Raw genomic sequence first — 26,777 nt, 5'->3', positions numbered from 1 at the left:
TGATGGAGAAAAAACAGAAAAGAAAAAAAGAAGGGGGTAGAGTAATAACCCTTTACTGAAATAACAAGTAAAAAATATATACATATAATGGGGAAAAGGGAGAAAAGAATAGACTGACTGAAAAAAACCCCAACACAATAAAGCAGTGTGAAGATAAAATCAGAATTAAAGGATTTAAGGTAATAAAAATATTAAGAAATCAGAAGAAGACGGTCACAGACAATGGAAGAAAAGACTTGTGACGCTCACATAGTGTTTAAATGACAAAAAGCTAAAATCTAAACTTCAAAATAATAGCTTCTGGCCTCTGGGATTTGTAGGAATCAGTACTCCTACTGGAAGTTTACAAAAATTTCTATGTAAGTAAAAATAGAGGGCACTAGACTACTTAGAAGGAAAGCTCAAGCAAGACTGGGCTACAGGTGATAGTTTGGAGAGAGGCAGCATGAGATTTACTAATGAGGAGATGAATTTACAAAAGATAGCTTGAAGAGATCATCTGCTGCAGGTTAAATATATAGGTGAAAGAACTCGAGCAATGATGGTAAATCAAGCAGCATCCAGAATGGGGATGGCTTACTAAAGAGGGAATGTGTATCTCACAATTGAGCAGTTTTCTTTGTCACAATCCTCAGATATTCATATACTGTGAGGCTAGAAGGAAGTGCTTATCTAACTTCCTGTGTAACAGTCCCATAACATATCAATTGCTATTTCATCATATATAAATGACTAATCCTCTCCAAATTTGATGAGTAACTGTTTGATTTTAAATTTTTCAGTAGTACAACACAAATTTTGGTTTATTCCAATAAATACCTTACCCTCTTTAAAATTTTAGTTTAATATCTACAAAAATCTAGGGAGGGTTGTCTTTCCTCTACTTTTTAGTACCATATGTGCCAACTAAGTCATTAGTTGGCACATATGAACCCAGCCCTCTTAGTATAAGAGATCAGTGATTCAACTGTAACATGCGTTATATACATATACATTGTATTTCAGTTCATTTTAACTAGACATTAATTAGTAACAAAATCTTTACAGTAAATATCTGAATAAGATGAAGTATGAAACATTTTTTAAAAGGCATTTTTAAAGGACACACCTGGTTTTCTGCTGTTCAATACTTTCCTAACATAGGTCCCTCTCCAGACGGCTTGAATTTTAAGAGTTGCTGCTGCTTCTTCTGAAGTGGGAATTTGGCTCTGCCAACTACCAAGGGTATTCTTCAGATAAGTCTCTGAAAGAAGGAGAGGAGAATGAGCAACATCAATAAAGCTGGAAGTCCTGTAGCTGCCTGCAATGAAGTTAAAAAGGAAAAAAAAACCCAAAAGCACAAAACAAGAGCACTATATATCAGAAACAGAGAGGTTTCTGCATAAAACTTTCAGATATGATGAAATCAGTTTTGAAATTTTGTGCTTATCATAAAATTAGACGAAATATATTCCATACACAAAGTCAGAATGCAACTACTGTGCTAATTCCAAATACCAAATCATTGAATTCTTACTTCTCTTTTCAGACAGCTATTGCAGTGCACCTTTTAAAATCAGGTCTCCAAATGTAATTTCAAAATATCCTTTCAAACATGAGCCAACAGGATTTGATACATTAAAGCCTGACTCTGAATACAGTTTAAAAGAGTTTCACAAGATTTTAAGTCTCTCTGTCTAGCAATTTCATTAAGTAATAATTTAAATACCAATGATGAAAACATTGCGTTCAACCTTTGCTAAGGAGCAAAGATAAGATCTATAATGAAGTGAGAGTTCATCTGACTGCAACTTTCTGTTATCAAGGAGTTTTGGAGTAGAACAGAAATTAGTAGGTTCTGACAGGTTAGTAATGAGCTCTTTGAAGGCATCCTGGCCTAGAATTAGCATCCTGGCAGCCATCAGCAACAGGGTTTAGAGGGAGGGTGTGGAAGCACTACAAGAAGCCAGAGTCAGGGAGCCAGTTCGGAACTGCAGAGATACAGAGATACAGAACATGGGCTGTGAGGCAGAGTGAAAGGAACAAAACAGTGCTCCAAAAGTATGCACCAACAAACAAAAGGAGAAAAGTGAGAAATCTGCTGGAATAACTCAGACAATATTGCAAACCACCTTAAGAAAAAATACTTCTGTCATTAGCCAGTAGATGACACATTTCAATCTAATCACTTTAATTGACTTTTATTAAATGTGGCTGTGCTCCCAACTATCATTCCTCATTATTGTTTCATTTCCAAACCTCAGAAAATCTATTTAATACTTAGTGACTCTGAAATGTTACACAAGACCACTGTGACAACAGATTAGAACTCAACAATATGAATGGCACAACCACTTTTATAAAATGGAAGCATATAATCACAGAATAATATAGGCTGGAGGGGACTACTGAAGGTCATCTGGTCCAATGCCACATCCAAACCAGGATCAACTTAGAGAAGTTGCTCACGTTCTAAAGTAAATATTTACTTAAGTAAATGTTAAATTGTTTCTGAATACACAAATTTAATAATTTTGATGCAGTGTCACACACAAATGTATTTATTCATAGGAACTGTCAAAAATTATCCCAGATCAGGCTGAAAACCAGAAATGCTGAATGTTTTGTGAAATTTTATGTTCCTAAAGTCTTAGTTCCTTTTTTCTTCTAACTTTTTAAAACAATGCCATAAGAACAAAAAAAAATTTTTTTTTGTAACATACAAGTTAAAATAATGAGGTCAAAATTAAATATTCTGATCTTTAAAGTTGTTTTTTTTGACTTAATGCGTCTTAAAATTTTGGCTTATAAACAGAGAAGTACCTTACTGTGGAATGTTTTAGATGAACAAATATTAGAAGATATACTAGAAGATATCTTCATATATATATATGAATATATTTATATAATATATAAATATATGTGAATATATGATATATATAATACTAGAAGATGCTTCAAATTTGACATTATAACTGAAAACTTATTCTTCAAAAATTTTTGACATTTGTTACTCATTAAACAGAAGATACCCTGCTAATAATAGTTCTCAAAGCAGCCTAGCAATACTTTGTTCACAATAAAATCAGCTGCAGTTTTCTTGTAACAGTGTGGATGAATCTACTGTAGGCAAAGTAACATGATGCTTTTTTTTTTTCCCCCAGAAAGATCTATTTTGCTGGAGAGGCACTTTAAATATTCAACCAAATAATGGCAAACTTTCCCTCACCCTTTACTGGAACTCAAGTTCAACTACAAAGTGCAAGAAACAAATATCCAGAATTATCTCTCCAGTCACACAAACCAACTGTATCATCACTGCTCTTAACCTACATTTCTGGAAGAAAGAGAAATTTGTTCTGGAAAACAAGAGGGCAGGAACAGGAATTATCAAATATGGTTTACACGGACAAAACAAGCTTAAGAGCTCACAGCTTGACTTTCAGATAACATTAAAGAAGGTTTTAACAGAACTGCACACAAAAGTCACTCTACTTCCAACTTCAAAGTTGGAATTTATCCATGAGAAAGAAATGTACCCTTTGAATTGTGCCTAAATGACTGTCAAGTGCCCGAGACTCTTCAAAATCACTGCCACAGACCTCCAATGAGTTAATGAACTAAGTTGGCTCACTGTGTAGGTCCAGTGACACCAGGACAAGGTAAACAGAGGAAATGTTCAAAAGAGAACAGGCAAGCAGTATTGATCTGTCAAGACTGTGTCCCCTCATCTTGTATATGCTTTCTTTACCAGGAAGCATAACATATATCTGTAAATTCAGCATCTGATGACTGCCCAAAGTTTTGCAGGGTCCCTTTATCTACTCTCTTCCCAGAAGATCATAGATGACCCATGCCATGGAGAAGCACCCAGCTTCAGAAAACTTCCATCTTTTTGTCATGTGTTCACATGGCATGGTCTTCCACTTGCTTCTCACGGTTCATGTGCTAATTACTTCATTGAATGGATGGTATTTGGCAGACAAATAAAGGTGATTACATCATCTTTGGAGTGGTTTCTCAGAAATTCTACCAGGCATGATTCCTAACTGTAGCACATCACAGTATCCTTGCCCTCAGTAAATCCTGAGATGAATTAAGCACACAGTGTAAAATGAATATGCTAATATAAAATCAAGGTGGCATTTCATGAAAAGCTCAATTTGACCTAATCGACTCTCAGACACAAACAACAAGATTTCATTCATCTGTTACAGCAATCTGATGACTGTTAAGTCCCAAAGGGTTATAATTCAAGTCTTAAAAAGACCTCAGCAACTAACCTGACAATGCAGCAGTACTAACATAGGCCAGGCAAACCAGGTGATGCCAGTCCTTCTAGGCTTTCCTTATAATGCATTTTTAAGCTGTTTTTACCTGCCATCTGTCTAATTTTTTCTTGACACTTCACTTGATTTATGCTGGTTTGAGTGCAGCTGTCTCTATTTCTTTAGCGTTCAGTGATGGGACTTGAACAAAAGCATACATTTATTCCAAAGCAACCTTTATTAAGTAGGGCAAGACATACATCCAAGGTCAATAAAGCCAAAGGAAAAAAAATCACAGTCCAGTTTGACAGGAAGCTCTTATAAGATTAAGATTTTTTTTTTAAGTCTGGAAAAGCAACTAAATTAAAAAGAGATACTGGACACTGGAGGAAATTAAACTGAAACAGAACCTTCCTCCTTCATGTATTTATTTCACCTTTTTGATTCATTCCTCAAATTCTGAAAAATATTCTGCCACAGTGGATCTCATAATTCAGTAATATACATGAGGTCTTTGCTACAACTTGTCAAATGTGCTAATTATTCAAATCTAATTAAATAATGTCTTTCCTTCAATTGCTGACAAGTATTTAAGGGTTTTGGGGGGGAACACAGAAATCAGTAGCACAGTCATCTTCAAAAATGTGACTGGTGCTGGGGACTTCCAGTGGTGTGACAAATGTCAACATACTGACCCTTATACCCTTGCCATAGGATATAATTCTGTGAAAAATACAATGAGTTCTGCAGTCATTCTGGCTGATCCTTTATCTCCAATATCTCACAGACAAACAGCCTTCAGAAAAGAGGGGATTTGGAAGAAAGTACCCATTAAAGAGTAAGATACAAGTATACGTGCTTTCTTAAGAAACAAGAGTATTACATCATTTTGTCAGTAAAGCTATTTGTGTAAATTCTAATGAAGTTTTTTTATACTTTTTTTTAAAAAAAGTGGACTAATGAAATGAAATTAGTATCATTCTGATTCACCAAGGAGAAAGACTTCATACTGTAAGTTCATAATGGCAGAAGGAAAAGCTAGGTCACCCTGAATGGACTTTAAATGGTGATGATGTACCTTCCTGCCAATTTTTCAGATAAATTCTTCTGTAATAACATCAAATCAGATACATAAACCTTCTATTAATAAATTAAAATATTAATAGATATTAATAGACTAAAAAGTTACTTAAACTGCAAAATAACACTCTTAAAATCGAAAAGAGCTATGTATTTGGATGGCAGGGAAATTTAATTTTAAATGCTTACATCTCCAGCCTGCATGCAAAATGAGGCAAAGAACCTATGGGATGAGAATTATGCCTGCTTACAACAAATCTGACTTTCCAGTACCTCCTCCCACAGTGCCTTTGGATATACAGCATACCCTAGTCACAGGCCAGAGAAGAGGCTGATGGTGCTGTAGCTAGTTTCTCACTACGTGTATGTGACTAGCCAGCTAACTAGCTCACAAACATGATTATCGCCAAATAATAGGCTTAAAAAGCAAGCTAACAAGCAAGCAAGCAAAACCCAAAATATCTGTCAAACAAACAAAATCCCTCAGCCCATCACCAAGAAACAGTTGCACTTTCAAAGGCACTAATTTGAGTCTTTCTTCACTCTCATTTTGTGAACAATATATGCATGTAAGGTCTTTTCAGCAGGCAATCTGAAGAAAAACCATGATGCGCAGTACATCAGGTGAAAAGAGCATCTGTAGAGATGCTTGTTAGTGCTTGTCAATACAGACAACTGCAAGTAAAGGAAGACAAAGAGCAATTTTATATATTTGAAGTGATTAGCAATACCAATACAGTACCTGAAGACACAATGTCATCTTCAGAAACCTCAGTGTTTTCAAAATCCAGAGTGAAGGACCTGAAGGCAAATTTACAGCTGTAGGAAGCCTTCTTGCCTAATACATTTTTGATCAAATACCAAAATACACTATTGAAAACCTAAAATCAAAAAGAGGAAAAGCATTCAAAGAATCTTTCATTTTTATGAAATGAATGATTCATTTTTAAAAGCTGATTTATATTGTTTCCCATTTCAAAAACTTCTTAATCTTTTCTTTTTTTCAATGTAAAAACTAAGTCTTTGTATATATAACAAATATACTACTTTCTACTATAACAAATACAGTATCTGAAAAATAGTCCCAACTGTAGAACTATAATACTTCAAGACAGCAATCAAGAGAAAACCAGTTTCATGCCCAGCTTATTAAATACAGGACTGATTCTGCAGCGTAAGTTTTTATTATCCAAAAATATCTTAGTTTTTGTGAAGTGAGTTGATAAGTCTCATACCAGAGCACAGAAGAACACGCTATAATCACCATCATGACACTAGCATACTAATTAAAGGTTTCAGAACAGAGGCCATGCTTGCTGAATTAGTTTTTACAGAGAAAAGTAGAAATATATTGATGGTCAAGAGGGGGAAGATTTCTTGTCCTGCTTATGTGACCAAACAGATGGCTCTATTTTTATTCTGTATATATTTATGATCTTTAAAGAGCAGAAAACCAGTGTCTTTTCTTCTTCCAATAGATGGAAATTTTAGAGTATGTTTTTCAGACCTTGTTTCGTAATCTGAATTAAAGAACAGTAACAAATTACTGGAAAGACAATTTTTGTCTTTAATTGTCCTTCTTTTGGATTTTTCTGCTTTTGGAAATGTTTTCTCATGAATTACATTTTTTAATATTTATTTTGACAGACTTAAGAATAGCAAAGAAAATATCTACTTTAGTATATTCTTGTGTCCAGAATAATTTTCACTGTTTGTAGTAGATAGGTAATTTCAATATTCTTATTCTTGAATCTCTGCTGGCTCAATGCCTCTCATTTATCTAATTTATGGGTTTTTTTTATTTTTTGTAACTATACTTAGTCTTCTTGGAGATGGAGAGAGGAAGGGATATGTATATTCACGCCTACTGAATTTATCATAATATCCCTAAGTTTTACACATATTTCATATGAGCACATACATTTAAAATCTGTATTTTCATAGAATGATTTGGGTTGGAAGGGAACTTAAAGATCATCTAGTTCCAACCATCCTGCAATGGATCCTGTTGCTCCAACAGCTTCAAGTCCTTCTTATGTTGAGGACACCAGAACTGTACACAATACTTCAAGTGAGGTCTCATGAGAGCGGAGTAGAGGGACGATCACATCCTTCAACCTACTGGTCATGCTCCTTTTGATGCAGCCCAGGATACGGTTGGCTTTCTGGGCTGTGAGCTCACACTGCTGGCTCATGTTAAGTTTCCCATTGATCAACACCCCTAAGTCCTCTGTAGGTCTGCTCTGAACCTCTTTTCTAGCCACCTGTAGCTGTGCATACGATTGCACTGACCCAGGTGTAGGGGGCATTGGCCCACCTCACAAGCGTGTCAAGGTCCCTCTGGATCCCATCCCTTCCCTCTAGAGTATCAACCAAACCACACAGCTTGGTGTCATCGGCAAACTTGTTGAGAGCACACTCAATCCCACTGTCCATGTCAGCGATGAAGATGTTGAACAAGACTGGTCCCAACACCGATCCCTGAGGGACACCACTCGTTATTGGTCTCCAGCCGGACATTGAGCCATTGACAACTCTGCATGTGGCCATCCAGCCAGTTCTCTAACCACTGAGTGCTCCATCTATCAAATTGATGTCTCTCCTATTTAGAGATATGGATGTCATGCGGGACAGTGTCAAATGCTTTGCATAAGTCTGGGTAGATGACATCAGCTGCTCTGACCCTGTCCATCAGTTCTGTAGCTCCATCACAGAAGGCCACCAAATTGGTCAGGCAGGATTTCCCCTTAGAGAAGCCATGCTGGCTGTCACCAACCACCCTGTTGTTTTTCATGTGTCTTAGCATGCTTTCCAGGACAATCTACTCCAAGATTTTGCCAGGTACAAAGGTGAGACTGACTGGTCTGTCTGTACTTCCCTGGGTCTTCCTTCTTTCCTATTCCCCTTCTTGAAAATGGGGGTTATAGTACCCTTTTTCCAGTCGTCGGGAACTTCACCTGACTGCCATGATTTTTCAAATATGAAGGATAGTGGATCAGCAAATTCATTCTCCAGCTCCTTCAGGACATGTGGATGAATTTTATCAGGTCACATGGACTTGTGTACATTCAGGTTTTTAAGATGGTCTCGAACCTGATCCTTTTCTACAGTGGGCCTAAGGTCTTCATTCTCACAGTCCCTGCAATCTGCCTTCGAAGTCTTGGGCAGTGTGGTCTGAGCACTTGCTGGTGAAGACTGAGGCAAAGAAATCATTGAGAACCTCAGCCTTCTCCAAATCCAGGGTAGCCAGTTCTCCTGATAGCTTCTGGAGACTACATTATCCCTAGTCTGTCTTTTGTTTGCTACATACCTATAGAAGCCCTTTCTGTTACCTTTCACATTCCTTCTCAGATTTAATTCTAACTGGGCCTTAGCTTTCCTGACCTGGTCCCTAGCTTTATAGACAGCATCCTAGACTCCCAGGCAGCATCTTCCCAGGCTGCTTGTGCTTGCTTCCACCTTTTATAAGCTTTTTTTTTTCCCTTCCAAGTTTCCTCAGCAGCTCCTTATCCATCCATGGAGGCCTCCTGGCCCTCCTGCTGCACTTCCTTCCAGTTGGGATGCAACACTCCTGAGCTTGGAGCAGGCAATCCTGGAATACCAACCAGCAGTCTTAGGCCAGCCTGCCCTCTAGGGCTATATCACATGGAAAAAGTCTGCTCACTTGAAGTACAGGGCAGTGAGCTTGCTGCATGCCATTCTGTCCTGAGGATCTCAAACTTAATAAAGAATGCCACATTTGGAGCACACAGGAGATCCTTTTTTAAAAGCATAGCCCTTTGTTTGGAGAGGATAACAACAATGTTAAGCTGTAATGCTGATTCTGTAGCCTTCAGATATGTGTTTATTAAAATTGTTCACCTTGAAGTGCTCTTCAGCCATTCCAGTACCATGGATGCCAGGAGGACAGTGAGTTAGTTCTAACTCCTTCAAGGATTTAGAAAGCTCAGGCTTAGTGCTGAAATTATTTATCACATTTCCAATAGCTTTCAGGATAGCTGTTGCCTGTTCTATAAACCGGTAGCTCTCCTGGAGAGGATAAAACCAGCCATTGTTAGAAAATTGCTTTAAGGCTGTGACAGCATACAAGCATTTTTTCTGTGATGAAGTACTTAAGTAATGCAATTGTTATTAAATTTTTAAACGATAAAAATCAATTGGGTCTCTGGTATTCAAAAGCATAAAAAAATTTCATGGACTTTAGCTATTGAAATAAAAACATTATAACACTGTAACAGGCACTGTAACATATACCTGCTAAGGATTTTATTTTTTCCTGTATCATTAGCCCTAAGATACTCAATAAAAACCAAAATGCATATAGACACTTTTTACTGCAGTGATAAGAAGACTCTTATTAGCTGAAATATGCAGCACCTCTTCTATTATAAGAGGACAGACCCGTATTTGTATCCCACTGAAAACAATGTGCAAACAGATGCTGCCTAAGACACCATTAATCTTCATCAGGATTTCTGTGCAAGAATGTGGACACTTCCCTGATACTCTACAGAAAAATTGCTTTCAAAAAGTGCAGAGTAGACCTGAAGATAAAATTCTGCGTTATTGTCTTGATGAGGAATAGCTTTTCATTCACAACCTGAAGACAAGGGGATAGTACAGCCAGAAGATGTTTTTAATGGCCCAACTTATTATATTTAAACTTCTTTGCTGCAATAAATTTGCACAAGCTGCTTTAATGTCCTATTATTAGGACTCTGAATCTACACTGCTATGCAAATTTGTGTAACACTCACCTTTCAAACTAGGTTTGCACAACTGTGCTCTAGAAGCTATACTCTTCTTCCTCTGAGTGCCCATGACATATACTTGGGCCTACTGCTTGCCATAGAAATCTTGAAAATATGGATGACAGTAATATCTGTCTGGATTGTAGGCAACAAAGAACAAAAGCTATAGTAATTACTCCCCTGGGCCTCTCATCTCAGCTATGAAAAAATGTCTGAAGCAATAGTTCATTTTAGATACAAAAGCTGCTATGGCACGCAGTGAGTAATATGTGATCTCATGGGACAAAACAAACTATACTGCTGTGACAGTTTATTTTCCTAGGTGGGTATTTTTTTATTATTAATTAATAACTGTACAAGTATTTTAATACTTTTACCAAATGCCTCAAAAAGAGAGCTTATACGCTACCTCTGACTTGTATTTCATGTAAAAGAGTACTTCTAACGTTCCATTTTATGCTGCTGTTCAATGTAACCGGAATACTACCCAATACTTATTTACATATTTCTATAAGACAGTTGTTGCAATAACCATCTCAGTGCCCACTGTACTGTAAAACACATTACTTTTATGTGCTCACCCATTTCATACTGAAATTAATAGTATAACATTAAAATATAGCAACTATAAATGAAGATCAAAGAGTACTTCACTTTAAAACTAAATAATAGTCAAAAATACCATTATCAAAATGCTTGACTAGTCTGGTCATGCATACCTTTTCAAGACACGGTATCACAGTATCCTCTTCTCCAAACACACATGGCACCATGCTACACAGATGAATATGGTGCCCTATGGGAGAACTTACTGTGAAGAGCAATATATGTCGCCTACATTCCAGCAAAAACAAACAGAAAAACAAACATAAAGAACCTTAATTAAAAAAAAAAAAAAAAAAATCATCACAGCACTTCTTAAGCTTTTATTTTCATACATTTGGTAAAAATGAAATCCTTTCCTAGATGTCTGGCTCTTCAAATCCTGCTTTTCTAACTCTCTGTTCCTCGAGGACCTCCAAACATCGCAGTAGGTATGCAAGCAGAGAAGACACTATTATTTTATTTTTAGTTTATTAGTTCAGGGTTTATTTGTATTTTCTTTAGAAAAATAGGTAGCTTCACTATTTCAGATGGATACAAAAATCAAAGATTTTTTGGTCAGGATTATAGTTAGCCGTACTTAAAAATGTATCTACTTTTAGAAAGCTTAAAGAAGTGTTCTGGTCATACATTACTTACATTAGATCATAATTCCCATGTTTGCATTGATAAAGCCAGGAAAAATTAATGCATAATCGTGTCAGGCTAGATGAACACTACCTTTATGGACCATTTTATGTAGCAACTGTGGACCAAACCACACAACTGTTAACTCCTAATGTAGCAAGCAACAGAAATTCAGTATGTCTTACTGCAATACACTCAGCTCAATCTTGTTTGCCTGCTCATATCCTGTAACGGATTCCAATCATAAAAGAAACCATTCCTAACTATAATTATACAACACTGGGAATTCATGCTTTTCTTTCTGGTGAACAATGTCCTGCAGTCCCACTAAAACACTTGAGGAGCTTGCTGATATCAAAAAGTGAAGCTCCATGGTCTTTGTCAGAACAGTATTTAGCTGGTCACAGCTTCAAACTGTTAACCAGAGATCCAGCAGTAACAGGAAGAAAGGAGAGTTACCTCTCCACACACACTCACGCTTTTAAAATTGCATCTTCTTGCAAGCAAAATTTGAAATGCCCCTTGGCCTCCAACAGACAGAGGGAAGAAAGTGCCTTCCCAGCTTAGTAAGTAATTTCTCATTTGGAATGAACTGGGGAAGCAGTCAACAAGCCCATTTGTCTCCCACACCTGCTGCAAATTAGAACTTTCTGAAAGCTGATGGCTCTGCCTGGAGTAGGAAGAATAAAAGGTGAGAAGCTCATCAATTTGAGCTACCTGTATCTCTGGTAGCTTTGAAATTTGCAGGTGCAAAAAAAAATGCTTTGGTTTCCATACAGGACAGAGATAAGCAACTCTGGAAAATACACTAAGATAATACATGTAGCGGCAGAACTAATAAACAAATACAATGATAAATTTTCCACTTTTATTCTAAATAAAAACAAATAGAGAGTACTATTAAAGATCTCTGATTTAATATCAACCTGATACTATTGTGGTGTTTTCTTTCTATGACTTTTTATTTGAAACCTTACTTGATAAAAAAAAAACCACCATACATTTTTGTCTCATATCCTTGGGATTAAACTGGTGATTCTCTATTTTTGGAAAAGTAGAAGGCCTCAATGAATTAGTCAGAAACTTTATTCTTATGGTAGGATATGACAATGTCATCTTCCTTGGTTTACTGGAAGCATTTCCAGAAACTAACAAATATCAAGGACTCTTGCCTTTTATCTATTTCTTTATTTAAACAAACAGTCAATGCTCTACACTGAATACTAGAGTTACATGCAAAAAAGAAATAAATCGTATTAAGCGCTATGTGAACATGAAGTAAGATATGCAAACGTTCATGGATAACCTCAGAATTTCTCCTATTATGTTTCGTATACCTTGTTTCACAAAAAACTATGAAACCTCATACGGTATCATCATGCTTTTACAGTTCCACTAAAAATCTTAACTCTTTAATTTTTGTTGGTACTCCAGGGAACATCTAAAAATAATTCTAGTTCAAAGCACTTTTAAGTAGAAACTTATATTTTAATCTAACTTTTAGCAAGTCAGTGTGATTTTTCTTGCTAAATGCCCATATTTAAGAGTAAAGAATTCAAAAATCTTTATAAAGCTTTTGGTAGTTACTTCAAACTCATAGAAAATTTGCAGTCTTACCAAATCCTAGCTATCAACCAGTTTGATATTCCAAAAACTTATGTTTTAGGAAATACAACCTTAATAACTGTATAAAGTAAAAAAAATCATCTCAAGCCTGAAGACTAAAACATTAGGACAGAAATGAAGCCTCACACATACCCAACAGGAAGCTTTAACACAGTAGCTTTGGCTGCAGATGTATGCATCTTTAACAGAAGTTCTCCAGGAGTCAGGCACTTCCAAGAGAAACGTTCAATTGTCAGCACACCCTTTGAAATACTAGAAGATTCCTTTTTAGTACCTAGATTAAGAAAGAAAAAAATCCAAAAAAAGCAAAACAAAACAAAAAACTCCCAAATAAAACAAAAAACACCACCCCCCCCAGTTGTGTGGGAATAACAGCAAAATTATGACAAATACACTTATGCAGAATATGTAACTACTTTACATTCACTGACGTCTTCATTTAGGCTTTGATAACTCAGAGAAAAGAGACAGTCATTTAAAATGCACAGGTGGTACAGAATATGGCTTATTTGTACTATTTACTAGAAAATAATGGGTAAAAGCATGTCTCAGGAGGAAGTGTAAATCAGGCATCTTCCAAGACACTTAAGGCCACTCTAAAACTACATAAAAATCCATTCTGTCCATATGCAAAGGAAGCAAACAGCCATACAAAGCTTATATTTATATTATAGTTTAATTATTTTAATGGGATGGTCAGTTTGTTTTTTTTTACCTTTCCTGTGTTTCTATCTGCTCTACTCTAGATGCTCTAAGATTATGTTCATACCCAGCGTTTAAACATCTGAATAACTTAGGCCAACTGTCATGACATGCATTACCTTTCCTGAATGCCATTCTATTATCTTCATAAAATACAAGTGATTTTTACTTAAATCATCCAAGCTATTGTATCTTCAAATAAGCCAACTGTATAGTTAAGAGCTTAAAATAAACATACTTAAGTGCTTCAGTTCAAAAATCATTCAAAAAATAAACTTTCGTCATATTGCTGACTTTATTGCCTCTTGATCAGCTAAGGCATAAAGTAGCTTGCAAGAATGTTATCTGTAGGAACAGAAACCCTAGGAAACACAAGAAAATCCATACCACAAATACACTGATTAAAAGCTCACAAGTTGTAATAAACAGTGAAGGAAGAAAAAAAATAAAAAAAAAAAATCAGTTGTAATAAAAAGTAAAGTAATAAACATTCAAGAAAATATTCATCATCAATATGAAACAACCACAACTCTCAATCTGTGCCAAAATACATCACAGGCAAACACAACAGCACAGACATATTCATGAACGGGAAAACACAACATTTAACATGCACTTTTCTGTGTTGAACTTACCTCCAGTACCATACCAGTGTACTAATGCAGAAAAGCTAACCAGTATTTCAATGGGCATCAGACTGTCCACAAGTAAGTAATAGAGGACTCGGTCATCAGAAAACTGCATAAAAAAACAGACATTTCTTCATCCTTCATTTTCACTGAATGCTGTCTGCCTGGCCTTACACGAAATAGGACTAAGATTTTGGATATTGTGACCCTACCTATGGTATGGCAAGTAAGTAATTAACTGTCATTACTTCCTATAATTTCAGATGTGTCATTTAAGCCCAGAGCCTCTTGCTGCACGTATAATAATATTCAGTTAAGAGACAGATAAAAGGAAAGAGAAAAGTTTCTTGAATTAGAATATTATCTACTTTTAATTTATATTCTTCATATGTACCTCAGTTTAGTAGTTCTTGTCAAACAACATTCAATAGAAGACCAAAAATCTTTTGTGTGAAACTTTCTGAATCTAATTAATTACAGTAGCTTGAAAGAAGCACACTTTTAATTTGTAACACATGACTAAGTCTGCCTGTTTGTTTTTTTTTTCTTTACAAAAATACTATAGGCAGCATTTTTCACTCTTAACTTTAATACATAATTCCTATGCCAATATTAGAAGCTACAGAATGGTTCCCAGGAAGTCTTCAAAATTTGAAGGTCAGTGAGCTTCTTGGCTTCCAAACAGTTTTAAAACCTGTTTTTCTACATTCTCCAGAGTCATATCAATACATTTTTGGATTTGATCCTAGAATACCACTACTATTATCTTCATAGCATAATATAAAAGTGCGCTTTTGTAAGTCTGGTACAGAATTCACCTAACAGTGCAAACACCTCATTTATATCAATGTAAAAAAAAAAAAAAATAGAATGGTTTTACAGCAAAGGGTTAGGGTTTTGGCACAATAGCACACCCAGGGTTATGTAACTTTGATGCTGATTATGGCTTGTACAAGTTATTGTACAGTGACTGGGAAAATTTCTTGTGATGTGATTACAAATACAGAGAGGTGTGAAATTACAGGTATACTACAATTATGAATCATAATCCATGTAGTTAACCTTCTCAGTACAGGATTTTACATAAGTTCATTTTACATAAAGTTCATGCCTGGAGTTTGTGTTTCAGTACTCTGCAATTACACTTCAGTTACAGTATGAAACTACAGCGGGAACAGGATATTCAAGCATGCTGAATAACCTTCTGATAATATGAACTAATGGTAGGTTTAAAGAAATACAATAATTTCCATGTAACTAAGGGGTATTTCTAATCCTGGCAAGAGAATCTTTTAAATTGCTAAAGGTCTTAGCATGTAAAGAAAAAATGGAGGTCTCTGCTATAGAGACTCTCAGTTCTGATTTTAGATGAAAGGTAAAGATGAAGGAAAGCTGAAGGACAAATTCTGCAGCTGAATCATCATTACATTTAATTTAGTCTCTACACTGTTATAAGGTAGATTTAAATCAAAATAATGAGAGGATGGAGATCTGATCCACTGTAATCTATACTCTCACTAACAACTTTCATGACTAACATATTCAGTTTTTTATTATTCTGCAATAGCATTCCATAAATTTTTTTCTTGTCTTAAACACAATTAAATACTCTAGATATTTGCCAGAAACCATTATCTTTGTATTGACTACAGTAATATTAATGCATTATTATTTTTTCAGTAACAGCAGTTCTATGTGGTCTAATTCTGTTCATCATATATATATTAATTATGTAACACTGTTAAAAAAGCACATAAAAACTCAATACAGTCAAATACCTTAAAATCCGTCTTCAGATAGTTATAAGCATATGTATGTGGCTTGTGGAAAACATACAGCTTTCTAGGGAGAAAATGAAATCAGGATACTTGTAGGAAAATAACTTTAATATAAATGATCTATTTCAGGTAAATGTCTATTTCATTGCACAAGATACAAATTTTACTTTCATAAATCATACTCCCAGCTATTTTGCAAAAAAAAATTTTGATGTTTTTAGTTTCATAAAAGATGAACACAATTCATTTCCAGAGAAAGCAGCTGACACTAATTTCTATGTTTGCTGCATTTCTACAGTTTTCCATTGGAGGTCAGGGCACTAATTTGTTCACTTTGGAGCTACAAATAGTAATAAGCTAATACTACACTAAAACTTCCATGCCTATCTGAAAATTATTGTAAAGCATCACTGTAAGGAAGAACACTTTTGTACAGTTTATTATTGTGTTTTTATAATTCTGCAGTGTTTGCACGTCTTCAGAAAGCTCCTTAGATCCTGACAACAATTCTTTCTAACCCTGATTAAACCAAAGGCAATATAAATGACTTTAGCTAGAACTGACAGAATCAGATGTTAACTCCAAAGCTTTATGTAAAATAAAGGTTTTGAGTTCTCAGAAAATTCACAGGGATCCTTATCCATTGCTGACATATCAATTCCTACAACTCAAATTTTCCTGATTTCTTAAAGTTAATAGGAACACTGGACATTCACCTTACTTTCACTGTGCCTGAGATGTAGACACATCAGACAAGAAAATGCTTTCAACAGAACTGACTGGTAAAATGAAAATCTGAGGTGCCTAACTTCTTTTGAGTAATAAATTCTTCTAAGGTCAATCAAGATATTTTATTAACAGCTACTTTATCAGTTTACTGTGAAAATAAGTAAATTCTCACCCATTTAGTGACAGGAATATCAAACTGACGAATGACCTTAATATTAGTGGTCTACAAAAGGTCAACAGTACCGTAACATTTGGCTAACAAGTTAAAAAATAATATTTTACATTCTCTCTGTATGACATGTGAGAAAGACTTTGAAAGAAAATGACTTTGATTGTGATGTTTTTTTTATGAAGGCCCTATCTTTCTGGACCTGGGGCTTCCTAAAAGTATTCAGGAAAACCCTAACAAGGTCTAAAGTAATCTATGATCTTTTACTCCTAAAGTTCCTGTAGTGCTGGCTGGCATAAAAGTTAGACATTCTTCCTAATAAAGGGAACAGGGTTTAATATCTGCTCAAGAAAACTTGTGAAAATAAAAGCTTAAAAGAAGTCTCAGGTACAAATTCAAATGAAAAGAAAAAAAAAGGTGAAATTTTTTCCTCTGATGAAATTACTCTCCTCAGCAATGTCAGATTCTCTGAAGGATTTCTATTGCACAAGACTTCTTAAATCTGAAAGACAGTAACTTAAGGTATTAATGCTACAACTACACTAGCTTTTTTATTTTTGCTAAAGTATAAATGCCTCGGAATTACACTGAAAAGTAAGTACCTAGTTGATCAAGCTGAGCTATACTCATGGTAATACATGATTTCAACAAGATTTTTTGCCTTAGAATTGTGTTGTTCAGATGTAGACATATCTGTCCAGTGGCTGATGGCTTGGGTATAGTCCTGGGCTCAGCTGTAACAGTTATTTTTCTCATTCCTGGTAGCTGGTGCAGTGTTGTGTTTTGGCTTTAGTCTGAGAACAATGCTGATAACACATCAGAGTTTTAGCTGTTGCTGAGTAACGCTTAACCCCAAGCACAGTCTTTTCAGTCTCTCCTGCTCCGTCAGGGAGGAGGGGCACAGGAAGCCAGGACAGAGCAGACACAGGACACCTGACCCAAACGGGTATTCCATACCACAGCACGTCATGCCCACTATATAAACTGGGGGGAGTTGCTCACAAGGCCCAGATCACTGCTCAGGTAGGGCTGGGTGTCTGTCAGTGGGTGGTGAGCAATTAAATTGTTCATCACTTGTGTTTATTGGTTTGTTTTCTTTCCTTTCCCTTTTTAGTTTTATATTCTCTCCCCTTGTTATTTCCCTTATCATCATTAGTAGTAGTAGTGGCAGTTTTATATTATACTTTGCTTATTGAACTGTTCTTATCTCAATCCATGGGGTTTACATTCTTTTGATTCTTCTCCCCATCCTGCCAGGAGTAGGGGGGAAGAAGTGGGGAAGTAAGTGAGCAGCTGTGTGGTTCTGGCTCAGCTTAAACCATTACAGGTATGTGAGCACCCTAATACCTGCACACTCCACAGCCTCCCATCTTCCACTCACATTGGAGTCTAACATATGCTTTATGAAGCTGGTAGCTGTGTTCTCCCAAGACACAGTGTGGGTCTCCACCCACAGGCTCACTGTCAACAAGGGACAGTAAGTCTGTTCTGAAAAGAAGCTTTGGGACTACCCTGAGAGGCAGTACAGCTATGCAACAAAGATGTATTGAGAAGACACAGTTTTTATACAGTCACCTTTCGCATTTTACTACTGTTACACTGTTCATTTTATGGAATAAAACCCAAAACCTCTGTTCCTTACTGGAAACAAACACAGAAGTCTTCAAAACTAATCCAGATTTCCCTGGAAACAGAAGTCCTTTCTGACTCAGTTTCTTCCTTTGATTTATCCCCTGTCTGGATGTTCGTATTGGTATCAGCTCTTTCTAATTTTCGTTTTGCATCAAAACCGATATTCTCATTTAATTCTGCAGAGATAAGGAGACAAACAGAGCCAATACAGTGACAATATGCACATTAAAGTAGTATTGTTCTTACATTGAAAAATTATCATAAATTACCCGGATATTTCCATACGTCTCAGAGTTTAAAAATAAAAACTAACCCACTAACCTAAAAAGCTCAAAAGGTAACTGAAACAACTGTATAGATATTTGTTGTTTCCATCTGCAACTGCTTAAATATTCTGCCTCAATATACTATCTCATTTTAAACTGTGCACTAGAACCTTTAATATTAGCATGTTAGGTAAACATATATGAGAATTCTGCAAACCTAAACTCATCTGCATAAAGGAAAATACAACCCCCTTGTTCAAAGGTCCTATTCAGTGAAAAGCTGATAGGGCAGTATCACAAAATTTTTACAACCAATAGAAAATAAAAAATGCACAGAACTGTGGGGGACACAAAGATCTACCCTTGCCTCTGGTACTTAAGATAATACTTCCTGTGACGCTAGTTTCACAAATCAGTCTACTTTTAAACAGAAATAGATTTGACCTGTATTACATGAATTTTCTTGTAGGAAAATCAGAACTACTGTCAGATTAATGCCAAAATATAAACACAGAAATGTAATCTAGACACATTTTGCAATCATTTAATAATTTTTGAAGTTGTGTTGTAATGTCACTTCCACTGTCTTTACTCTCTGAAATTCATACAAATAGTTTTTGAAGATGTTTAAACTGTCGTGTGTGTGTCCCCCCCCCCCCCCCAAGTTTTGAGAATAGCTCAAACCAGCTGAGAATATGAGAACAGAACAACTCAAACATGAACAGCTATTAATTCAGGATGTTTGCTGAGGAAAAAGATGAAGTAATATCCAAACAGACAAGGTATAACAAATAAGAAAGCTAATTAGAAAGATACCTCATGTATATTTAAATGTGCTTTGTAATATTTCATTATCAGCAAGACACAGTGATGTGCTGGATAACTGATTTTAAGATACAGGTGGTTCTAACTTAGTTTGCAACAAGAACTGAAGAAAATGTAATGAAAGAAAATGTACCAAAGGCCTTTTTCTCTTCCTTAAACTATGGAAAAATTGACTGAAAGCTATAAAATCTAGGTTTTTCTTGGATTTAAGTTAACATGGGTTTTAGGCCTCCAGTGAAATAAACACAGTGCTTGGCTTACAACTATGCACATCACAGGCAGGATGAAGAAGGGGCCACAGAATCACAGAATGGTTTGGGTTGGAAGGGGCCTCTGGAGATCATCTAGTCCAACTGCCCTGCTAAACCAGGTTCACCTATAGCCAGTTTTGAATGTCCCCAGGAAAAAAAAAAGACTACACAACTTCTCTGGGTAGTCTGTTCCAATGCTCTGTCACCTTCAAAGTAAGGAAGCTCTTCCTCACATTTAGGTGGAACTTCCTGTGTTTCAGTTTGTGCCCATTGCCCCTTATCCCTGTCGCTGGTCACCACCGAAAAGAGACTGGTCACCAGAGCAGAACTATGCCCAATGTCATCTTCATGTGCCTCAGTGTTGCTCTTCTTTGTTCATTCTGCACATGGGTATTATCAGTATGGATCAATAGGGTCAGTAGATCTCTGCAGCCTTCAAATAGAAAATATGCTCCACCATATTTAACAGCCAATACATAAACATTTCTGTTGATTATGTATGCAGGCTGGGGTCAGAGGGAAGACACCTCTTCCAGGGCCGCTAAAGGAAAGCAATACCAGTGTCAACAAAATGGCTGAAGTTTCCGCAAGCCTCTTTGAAGAAGTAATGAGAAGTAATGAGGATCACGTGAGAATGTCATTAAAAAGCTATTTTATCCTTTTTGATCTATGCAGTTCAAAGACAGTGCTGTTCAGAGCTTCCGGATACAATTATAAGAGAAAAGCAAATCAAACTTCTAACTATTGTTTATGTTCTATGCAAGAAGTGCCATTTCCACCTATATGAAAATGCAAACATTGAGTGATATAATGAAGGTATACTTTATGGAATAAAATTATAAATAAATTTGAAGCAAAACTTAAGAGCTGCTCAGTATAAAATAGTATTTTAAAACTGACATACAGAATTATTTTAGCAAATAATTTTCTGTAATTATTACATAATTAATTCCTTCAATAAATGCAAATCCTAATCAAACACACAGGGATATAAGCTTATTATAAAGTTAAACACTGCAGGGAGCTTCAGAAAAGGGAACAGCATATCTGAATTCAAGAATTTTATGCTACTTAGAACTCAAACAACAAAGATTAATGTTACAGTCAAGCCCAAGAGGAAAAAGTAACTTGATGAATAAGGGAAAACATTGAAGTACAGAAGTAATAACAAAACATGAACTGTAAAAAAACCCAGAAGACAAATAAAACCAGATCAATAACTAAGAGCACAGAAGCATACAAACTAGAATAATTAATCCAAAAAGGAGAAAAGAGTAGCAAATGAGCACTGATTAGAACAGTTTATCACAAAAAAATAACTATTTATATGGTAAGAAAATACTGTACTATAATAAAGCCCCCCAAATTATTAGAAAAAGTAATGTTCTTAACTGAGAAGATACAGTTAAGATAATTTAGCATCAAATTCTGTCTTTGCTTTTGGTAAATGCTCATCATTTTTCAAGCAGTGGCTCTTTACTGAGATGCTTAAATGGCAATCAAGCCCCCCATCAAACTTTTGGGTAATAACATTGTCCTGGGTTCAGCAGTAGCAGTCATTTTTCCCCTTCTTGGTAGCTGGTGCAGTGCAATGTTTTGACTTTCAGCTTGATAACAAGCGATGTTTTGGTTTGGCCAAGGACTTTGTGAGCCTCATGAATGCAGAGACAGGACACCTCATCATTTTTCATGCCCAGGATGTAACTGGGAGCAGTGGCTCTTTACTGAGATGCTTAAATGGCAATCAAGCCCCCCATCAAACTTTTGGGTAATAACATTTATTCAGTATCTGGATGATCTGGACCTGGCTCTTTATAGTCATGAGCTAGCTCTTTAGGAGAACACAATAAGAAACACATTAAAGTGTTTGCTAGCCAAGTAAATGAAAAAGCACAAGAAAACACTTCCTTGTAAAGAAAACTTTAAAAATGGTTCAAAATTGAAGTAAGCTCCTTGTCTCAGTTTTCAGTAAGGAGGGATAGACAGGCTGGCTTACTGGACTAGAGATACAAACCCAGAAATTTTCTGGTTTATAGCAGAAATTTCAAGAACTTAACATGGCTCTGGACAAATACTGAAACAGCAAGATTTCTGTGAGGTAACAGGTAATCGTGAGAATAATGTGATATGAAAAGCAGCTTCCATCAGATCCAGTATCTGCACCAAGAGAAATTGCAAATCATAAAAAAGCACTTCATCTAGAAAATATAACTGCTTTCTTGTAAAAACAACCCAGAGTAAGTATAAAGGAACAAATTTTCATTTTACAACAAGGCACAATCAAATTATATGGTTTAAGACAATTTTTTTGTTCTGGTATATAAAACATTTCATTGCATTTGGTGAACCTCAACTGTGCCATATCTCAATGGACTTTAGCAGTCTCAGTAATTTAATAATATGTAAAAATTTTATTTTTTTATTTTTTCTTTTTTAGCAAACATATTAGGACAGAGATTCCTAAACTGGAAGGCTGAAATATTGAAAAGCAATTATTTCTCCAGGAAAGGATTTGTTTATATGTGTGACTTTACTTTTAAAGTAGCACTATTCTCAATAGGAATGACTGTTCTCAATAGGAATGTTTCAAATCCTCTTCAAGTGAGCGGAAAGAACTTTCCTGACACCACACTATTCATATATTTAACTGTCTAATAACCTGTAACCAAACTCTGAAAATATAAAGTTATTATCATTCACATGCTTTGCAAAATTTGAACAATTTTTAGCCATATTAAAAAGTGCATCAAAAACCCCCATACTCATGAATAAAACATTTTTAAAAGGATTTCTCCGTTTCTCTCAGTTTTGGATCATGATTCCTGCTCTCAGATACACTGCGGAGTTGAAACACTCACAGTAGTGATACTATGTGATACTGTAGTGATAGGACAAGGGGTGACAGGTTAAAACTTAAAACAGGGGAAGTTTAGATTGGACATAAGGAGGAAATTCTTTCCTGTTAGGGTGGTGAGGCACTGGAATAGGTTGACCAGGGAGGCTGGGAATGCTCCATCCCAGGCAGTGCTCAAGACCAGGTTGGACGAGGCCTTGGGTGATATGGTTTAGTGTGAGGTGTCCCTGCCCATGGCAGGGGGGTTGGAACTAGATGATCTTAAGGTCCTTTCCAGCCATAACTATTCTATGATTCTATTCTACGATTCTATAGTGAAACACTTGGAAGTGATAGTAATAGAAAGTAACTCTTGTAAGTTACAGTGCATGGCACAATGAAAAGCATTCAACCAAGATACATTACTAAGCCTCGTTTCCCAATTATTTTTCTTCCTTAATTATTTTTTTTTGAAGATGGGTTTAGTTAATAATTAATTGAGATATTAAAAGGAATTGTATCATTCAAAGAAAAGTAATCACACCACCTAACAGGATCATACATCTCCAGTCTTAGAATCTTGTAATGACTAGCAATATTTTCTAAGTAAAGTTGGAATAAATGGATTTTGCGTAGGGAAATGACAACATTTGGGTTGAGATGGCCTGGAGACTGTGAAAACAACCTGAGTACAAAGGTTTTTGTTGCAGTAGTAATCTGAATTATTAGTATTATAGGCCAGAGGATGGAAACATGTCCTTTTCCTTGGTGGTGCTATGGAATCTTTTCTTCGATGATTATTTCTTGAGTATACTTTTGCATAAGCAGAAAGGATAGCAATCAGACTATTAACATACACTAACTTCAGAATCAATTAATAGTGACAGCTACAAAAATACTCCATGATCCCAATGTATTTAAGGTAGGATTAAAGAGTCATCTACTGCAAACTACTGTATTTCCATTAGGTTTCGGCATTGAGCTGTAAGAGAATAAATGAAGCATATATTTCCAGCTCATTAACTTTCAGGATTTCGATACAGTGAGATTTGTCTAATTTATTTTTTTTATTTTTAATGGGATGATATTAATAAAAATAGGGATACATAAGAAAAGACATTCAAACACCATAGTACTAGAATGGCAGAAGTCTGAATATAAACGTCAAACACACTCACCCTTATCAAAGGTCTCTGCATTTTGCTGCCCACTGAGGGTGATCTCCTGTATAGCGCAAAAAAACACAACAGAACAAACAACAGCACAATGGTTGTTTATAATTCTGCATTATTTTGTTAAATATTTCGGTTTGGCGTAGTTCTTTCTGAGATGGAGAAACAAATTAGTAAGTTATTATTGTAGTATATATTTTCTAAAAAAAGAAAAATAGAAATAATAAATTCACCGTAATACCTACACATACATCCCCAATAGACAGACTGATGTTTTTCTAGAGATGTACATGTGACCTGGAGTCTGGGATAAAAGCTGTTCATATGCCTACTCCTCTGCTATAAGAAAAAAAAATGTTCTTTGATCTTACTGTTATTTGACAATAAAATAAGTTCTATACTAAGAACTAATTAGTCCTATTCTGGAAAGAATTATGTTCTTTTCTATTCTACATTTCCATTCTTGGAAAGCACATGGAGGGATGCTTTTCCAACAAGCATTTCTTACTGTGAAAGTGCACCCGACTGCTGACAGCAGCACGCCTGACTGCTACAGCTTTTCTTTTTTTTTTTTTTTTTCCTATCAGCTACATAAACAAAAAGTAGCCTGCTCTTTTTTCATATTTTTGGCAAACAGCTTTAGCCTGGTCAATCCCATTTCCAAGCTAGAGCTGCTGACCTATTATGAATGCAATATCCACTTAAATCTAGAGTTGAAACCAGATTACCCAGCCTTTCAGAAAGTCCATTTACTCAATTTCCAAAGTCAGGGTCCTCTAATTTGAGAGATTAAAATCTTTGAAACTGATCAAAATGTGTGTCTTGTCATCCTGCCTTTCAACTGCCCTCTTACCTGCAATATGACATACTCTACACAAGACCCACTTGCACTTCTTTCCCATTTCCACAGTTTCCAGCTTGTTTCCTATTCAAATGTGGTACTATTTATGGGTTAACTGACTAGTTTTGCCTCTGCAAAGACAAACATTAAAGCCTAAAAAACCTACTGCAAACAAATTCAGAAGCTTCTTTTCATCTCAGGACTCCCTTTAACAAGATTTGTCATCCATCCCACCACCCAAAATTCCTCCTATATACCCATCTTTACATGTGTCAAAGGGGCTAATGCTGGAACTCAGTAACATTGAACTGGCCAACGTCTGGATACACAGAGTGATTTTCTGTTCTGCATTTCAAAGAGGAGTTGCGGTAGCTCTACTAACTGGACCTGCTTTTATGCTTTCACAATACAATCTAAACATCTTTTGAGGGGTAGAATGACATAATGTAAAGTCTGAGTAAGTTTGACTGGATGGCCTGTCTCAGCAGTACCTAAAGCTTGCACAAGGTCATTGTAGTGCAACTCCAGGTCTGCCTCAACCGTCATATTACACACTACCGTTGCATACACAATATGAAAGGACCTGTAAATGCTTCCTAAGAGGAAAGCCTTATGGCTTTCTCCTTCAGTTCCTAGCTGCAGTAAGTCTTTCTGCAGCATTTATTCTACAGGACTTCCACAGGCCCAGAATGTAAGAATTTTAGGTGTTTGATCTTTTCTAAAGTGAATAAACTACACATTTAAAATTCTCTGTCCCAAAATAGGAAGTACCAAATAATTTAATGTTTATAATTTAACTGCAGTATTGTTTACTGAGAGAATTTTAAAATCCCACTTTTGCACAGTGCAAATCTTAAATTCTATTCCAAATCTGGCATGGGTTTTTTAAAGAATGTTCATGAATCAAAGCTGAGACAGCTCTAATATAGACAGCAATTAAGAGAAAAATACAGACATTGTCGAAATTGTTAACAGTTGGGTGAACAATTTGGTACTTGAAATATATTATGTCTTACATGTCCATTTTTAAATTAATTTCTTGCTTTTCTAGGGCAAATGAGCTGAAAAAGACACAGTATGATTTTGCAATTTCCCATGTACTTCAGCTCCTGCTTCCAGACTTCTGTACATACAACTGTGCAAAACAAAAGGCAAGCTGTGATCACTTGTCATGTGACACTGACAGTCACACCTCAACATTTGGGTTGGGACTTCAGATATATGCATGCATAGAGCTGTCATATATCTACATGGAGTCTACAACTTGCAAGATTTCAATATTGCCAAATTTCCTGTAGGAGTCACAGTATTTACCAATTAGGTACATGCCAACACTACCAGGCTTCTTCGCAAAATCCTGTGCATGTCCAAAGTATAAAAAGTACCAGATCTACTGTACAAGCCTTGGAGACTAATGTTTGCATCATGAGTCTAGCACTTTCTGCTAGGCTTACCGTTCATGCACAGTACCCATGACTTACGTTTCTAGCACAGACATGTGGCAGCTTACTATAGGGCTACTTTGCTGGTTTTAGCAACTGGCAGCAGGAAAGCCCAGAGAGATTTATAAAATCCTCAAAATCTGCTTCAATAAATTTTCCAGTAAAGAAGGAGAACGTACCCAGGAAAATCTAGATGATTTAGTAATGTTGCTTTAGCTAGTTTGAGCTGTGAAAGCAATCTAATGAAACCTGTGTAGAAAGTCCTGTAGACTCATTTGCTCAAGTTTCTGGAGTGCACAGATAACATAGTCAAAAGCTGTCTGCTTCTCTAATGCTATGGGATGCATCTATTACCTAAACCTCACTGATTCTGAGACAACTGGGAGTATCAGGGAAGTTCTCATTCTGTTATGCTATTGCCTCAGCTACAGCGGCTAAGACATTGGCACAGAAAGAGAAACCGAAGGCAATTTTCCTCCTTAATGAACACACATTATCTGAAAGGTCAGCTCTGCTGCCACAGTATCTGATAAAGAAAGAAAGAAAAAAAGACTTGAATCCAGCTATGAAACAT

The 26,777-nt window shown here is 36.0% G+C and overlaps 1 protein-coding gene across 3 annotated transcripts in view; it reads right to left on the bottom strand.

Moving 5' to 3' along the window:
* The window catches only part of ADGB (androglobin), a 112,879-nt gene that overhangs the window by 40,503 nt on the left and 45,599 nt on the right, over positions 1-26,777 (bottom strand). For all 3 annotated transcript variants that reach the window (XM_062641949.1, XM_062641948.1, XM_062641950.1), the window contains exons 14-22: positions 23,927-23,972; positions 18,584-18,749; positions 16,044-16,107; positions 14,272-14,374; positions 13,067-13,208; positions 10,798-10,912; positions 9,189-9,356; positions 6,070-6,208; positions 1,109-1,243 (exon numbers count right to left, since the gene is read on the bottom strand). In XM_062641949.1, the coding sequence (XP_062497933.1) occupies positions 1,109-1,243; positions 6,070-6,208; positions 9,189-9,356; positions 10,798-10,912; positions 13,067-13,208; positions 14,272-14,374; positions 16,044-16,107; positions 18,584-18,749; positions 23,927-23,972 (1,078 nt within the window). The remainder of the gene's footprint in view (positions 1-1,108; positions 1,244-6,069; positions 6,209-9,188; positions 9,357-10,797; positions 10,913-13,066; positions 13,209-14,271; positions 14,375-16,043; positions 16,108-18,583; positions 18,750-23,926; positions 23,973-26,777) is intronic.

This window comes from Pezoporus occidentalis, unplaced genomic scaffold (assembly GCF_034315485.1).
Source record: "Pezoporus occidentalis ecotype Australia unplaced genomic scaffold, CSIRO_AGI_Poc_V1 ctg7, whole genome shotgun sequence".
NCBI classification, from domain to species: Eukaryota; Metazoa; Chordata; class Aves; order Psittaciformes; family Psittacidae; genus Pezoporus; species Pezoporus occidentalis.
This window is presented reverse-complemented; position numbering and strand designations above follow the sequence as displayed.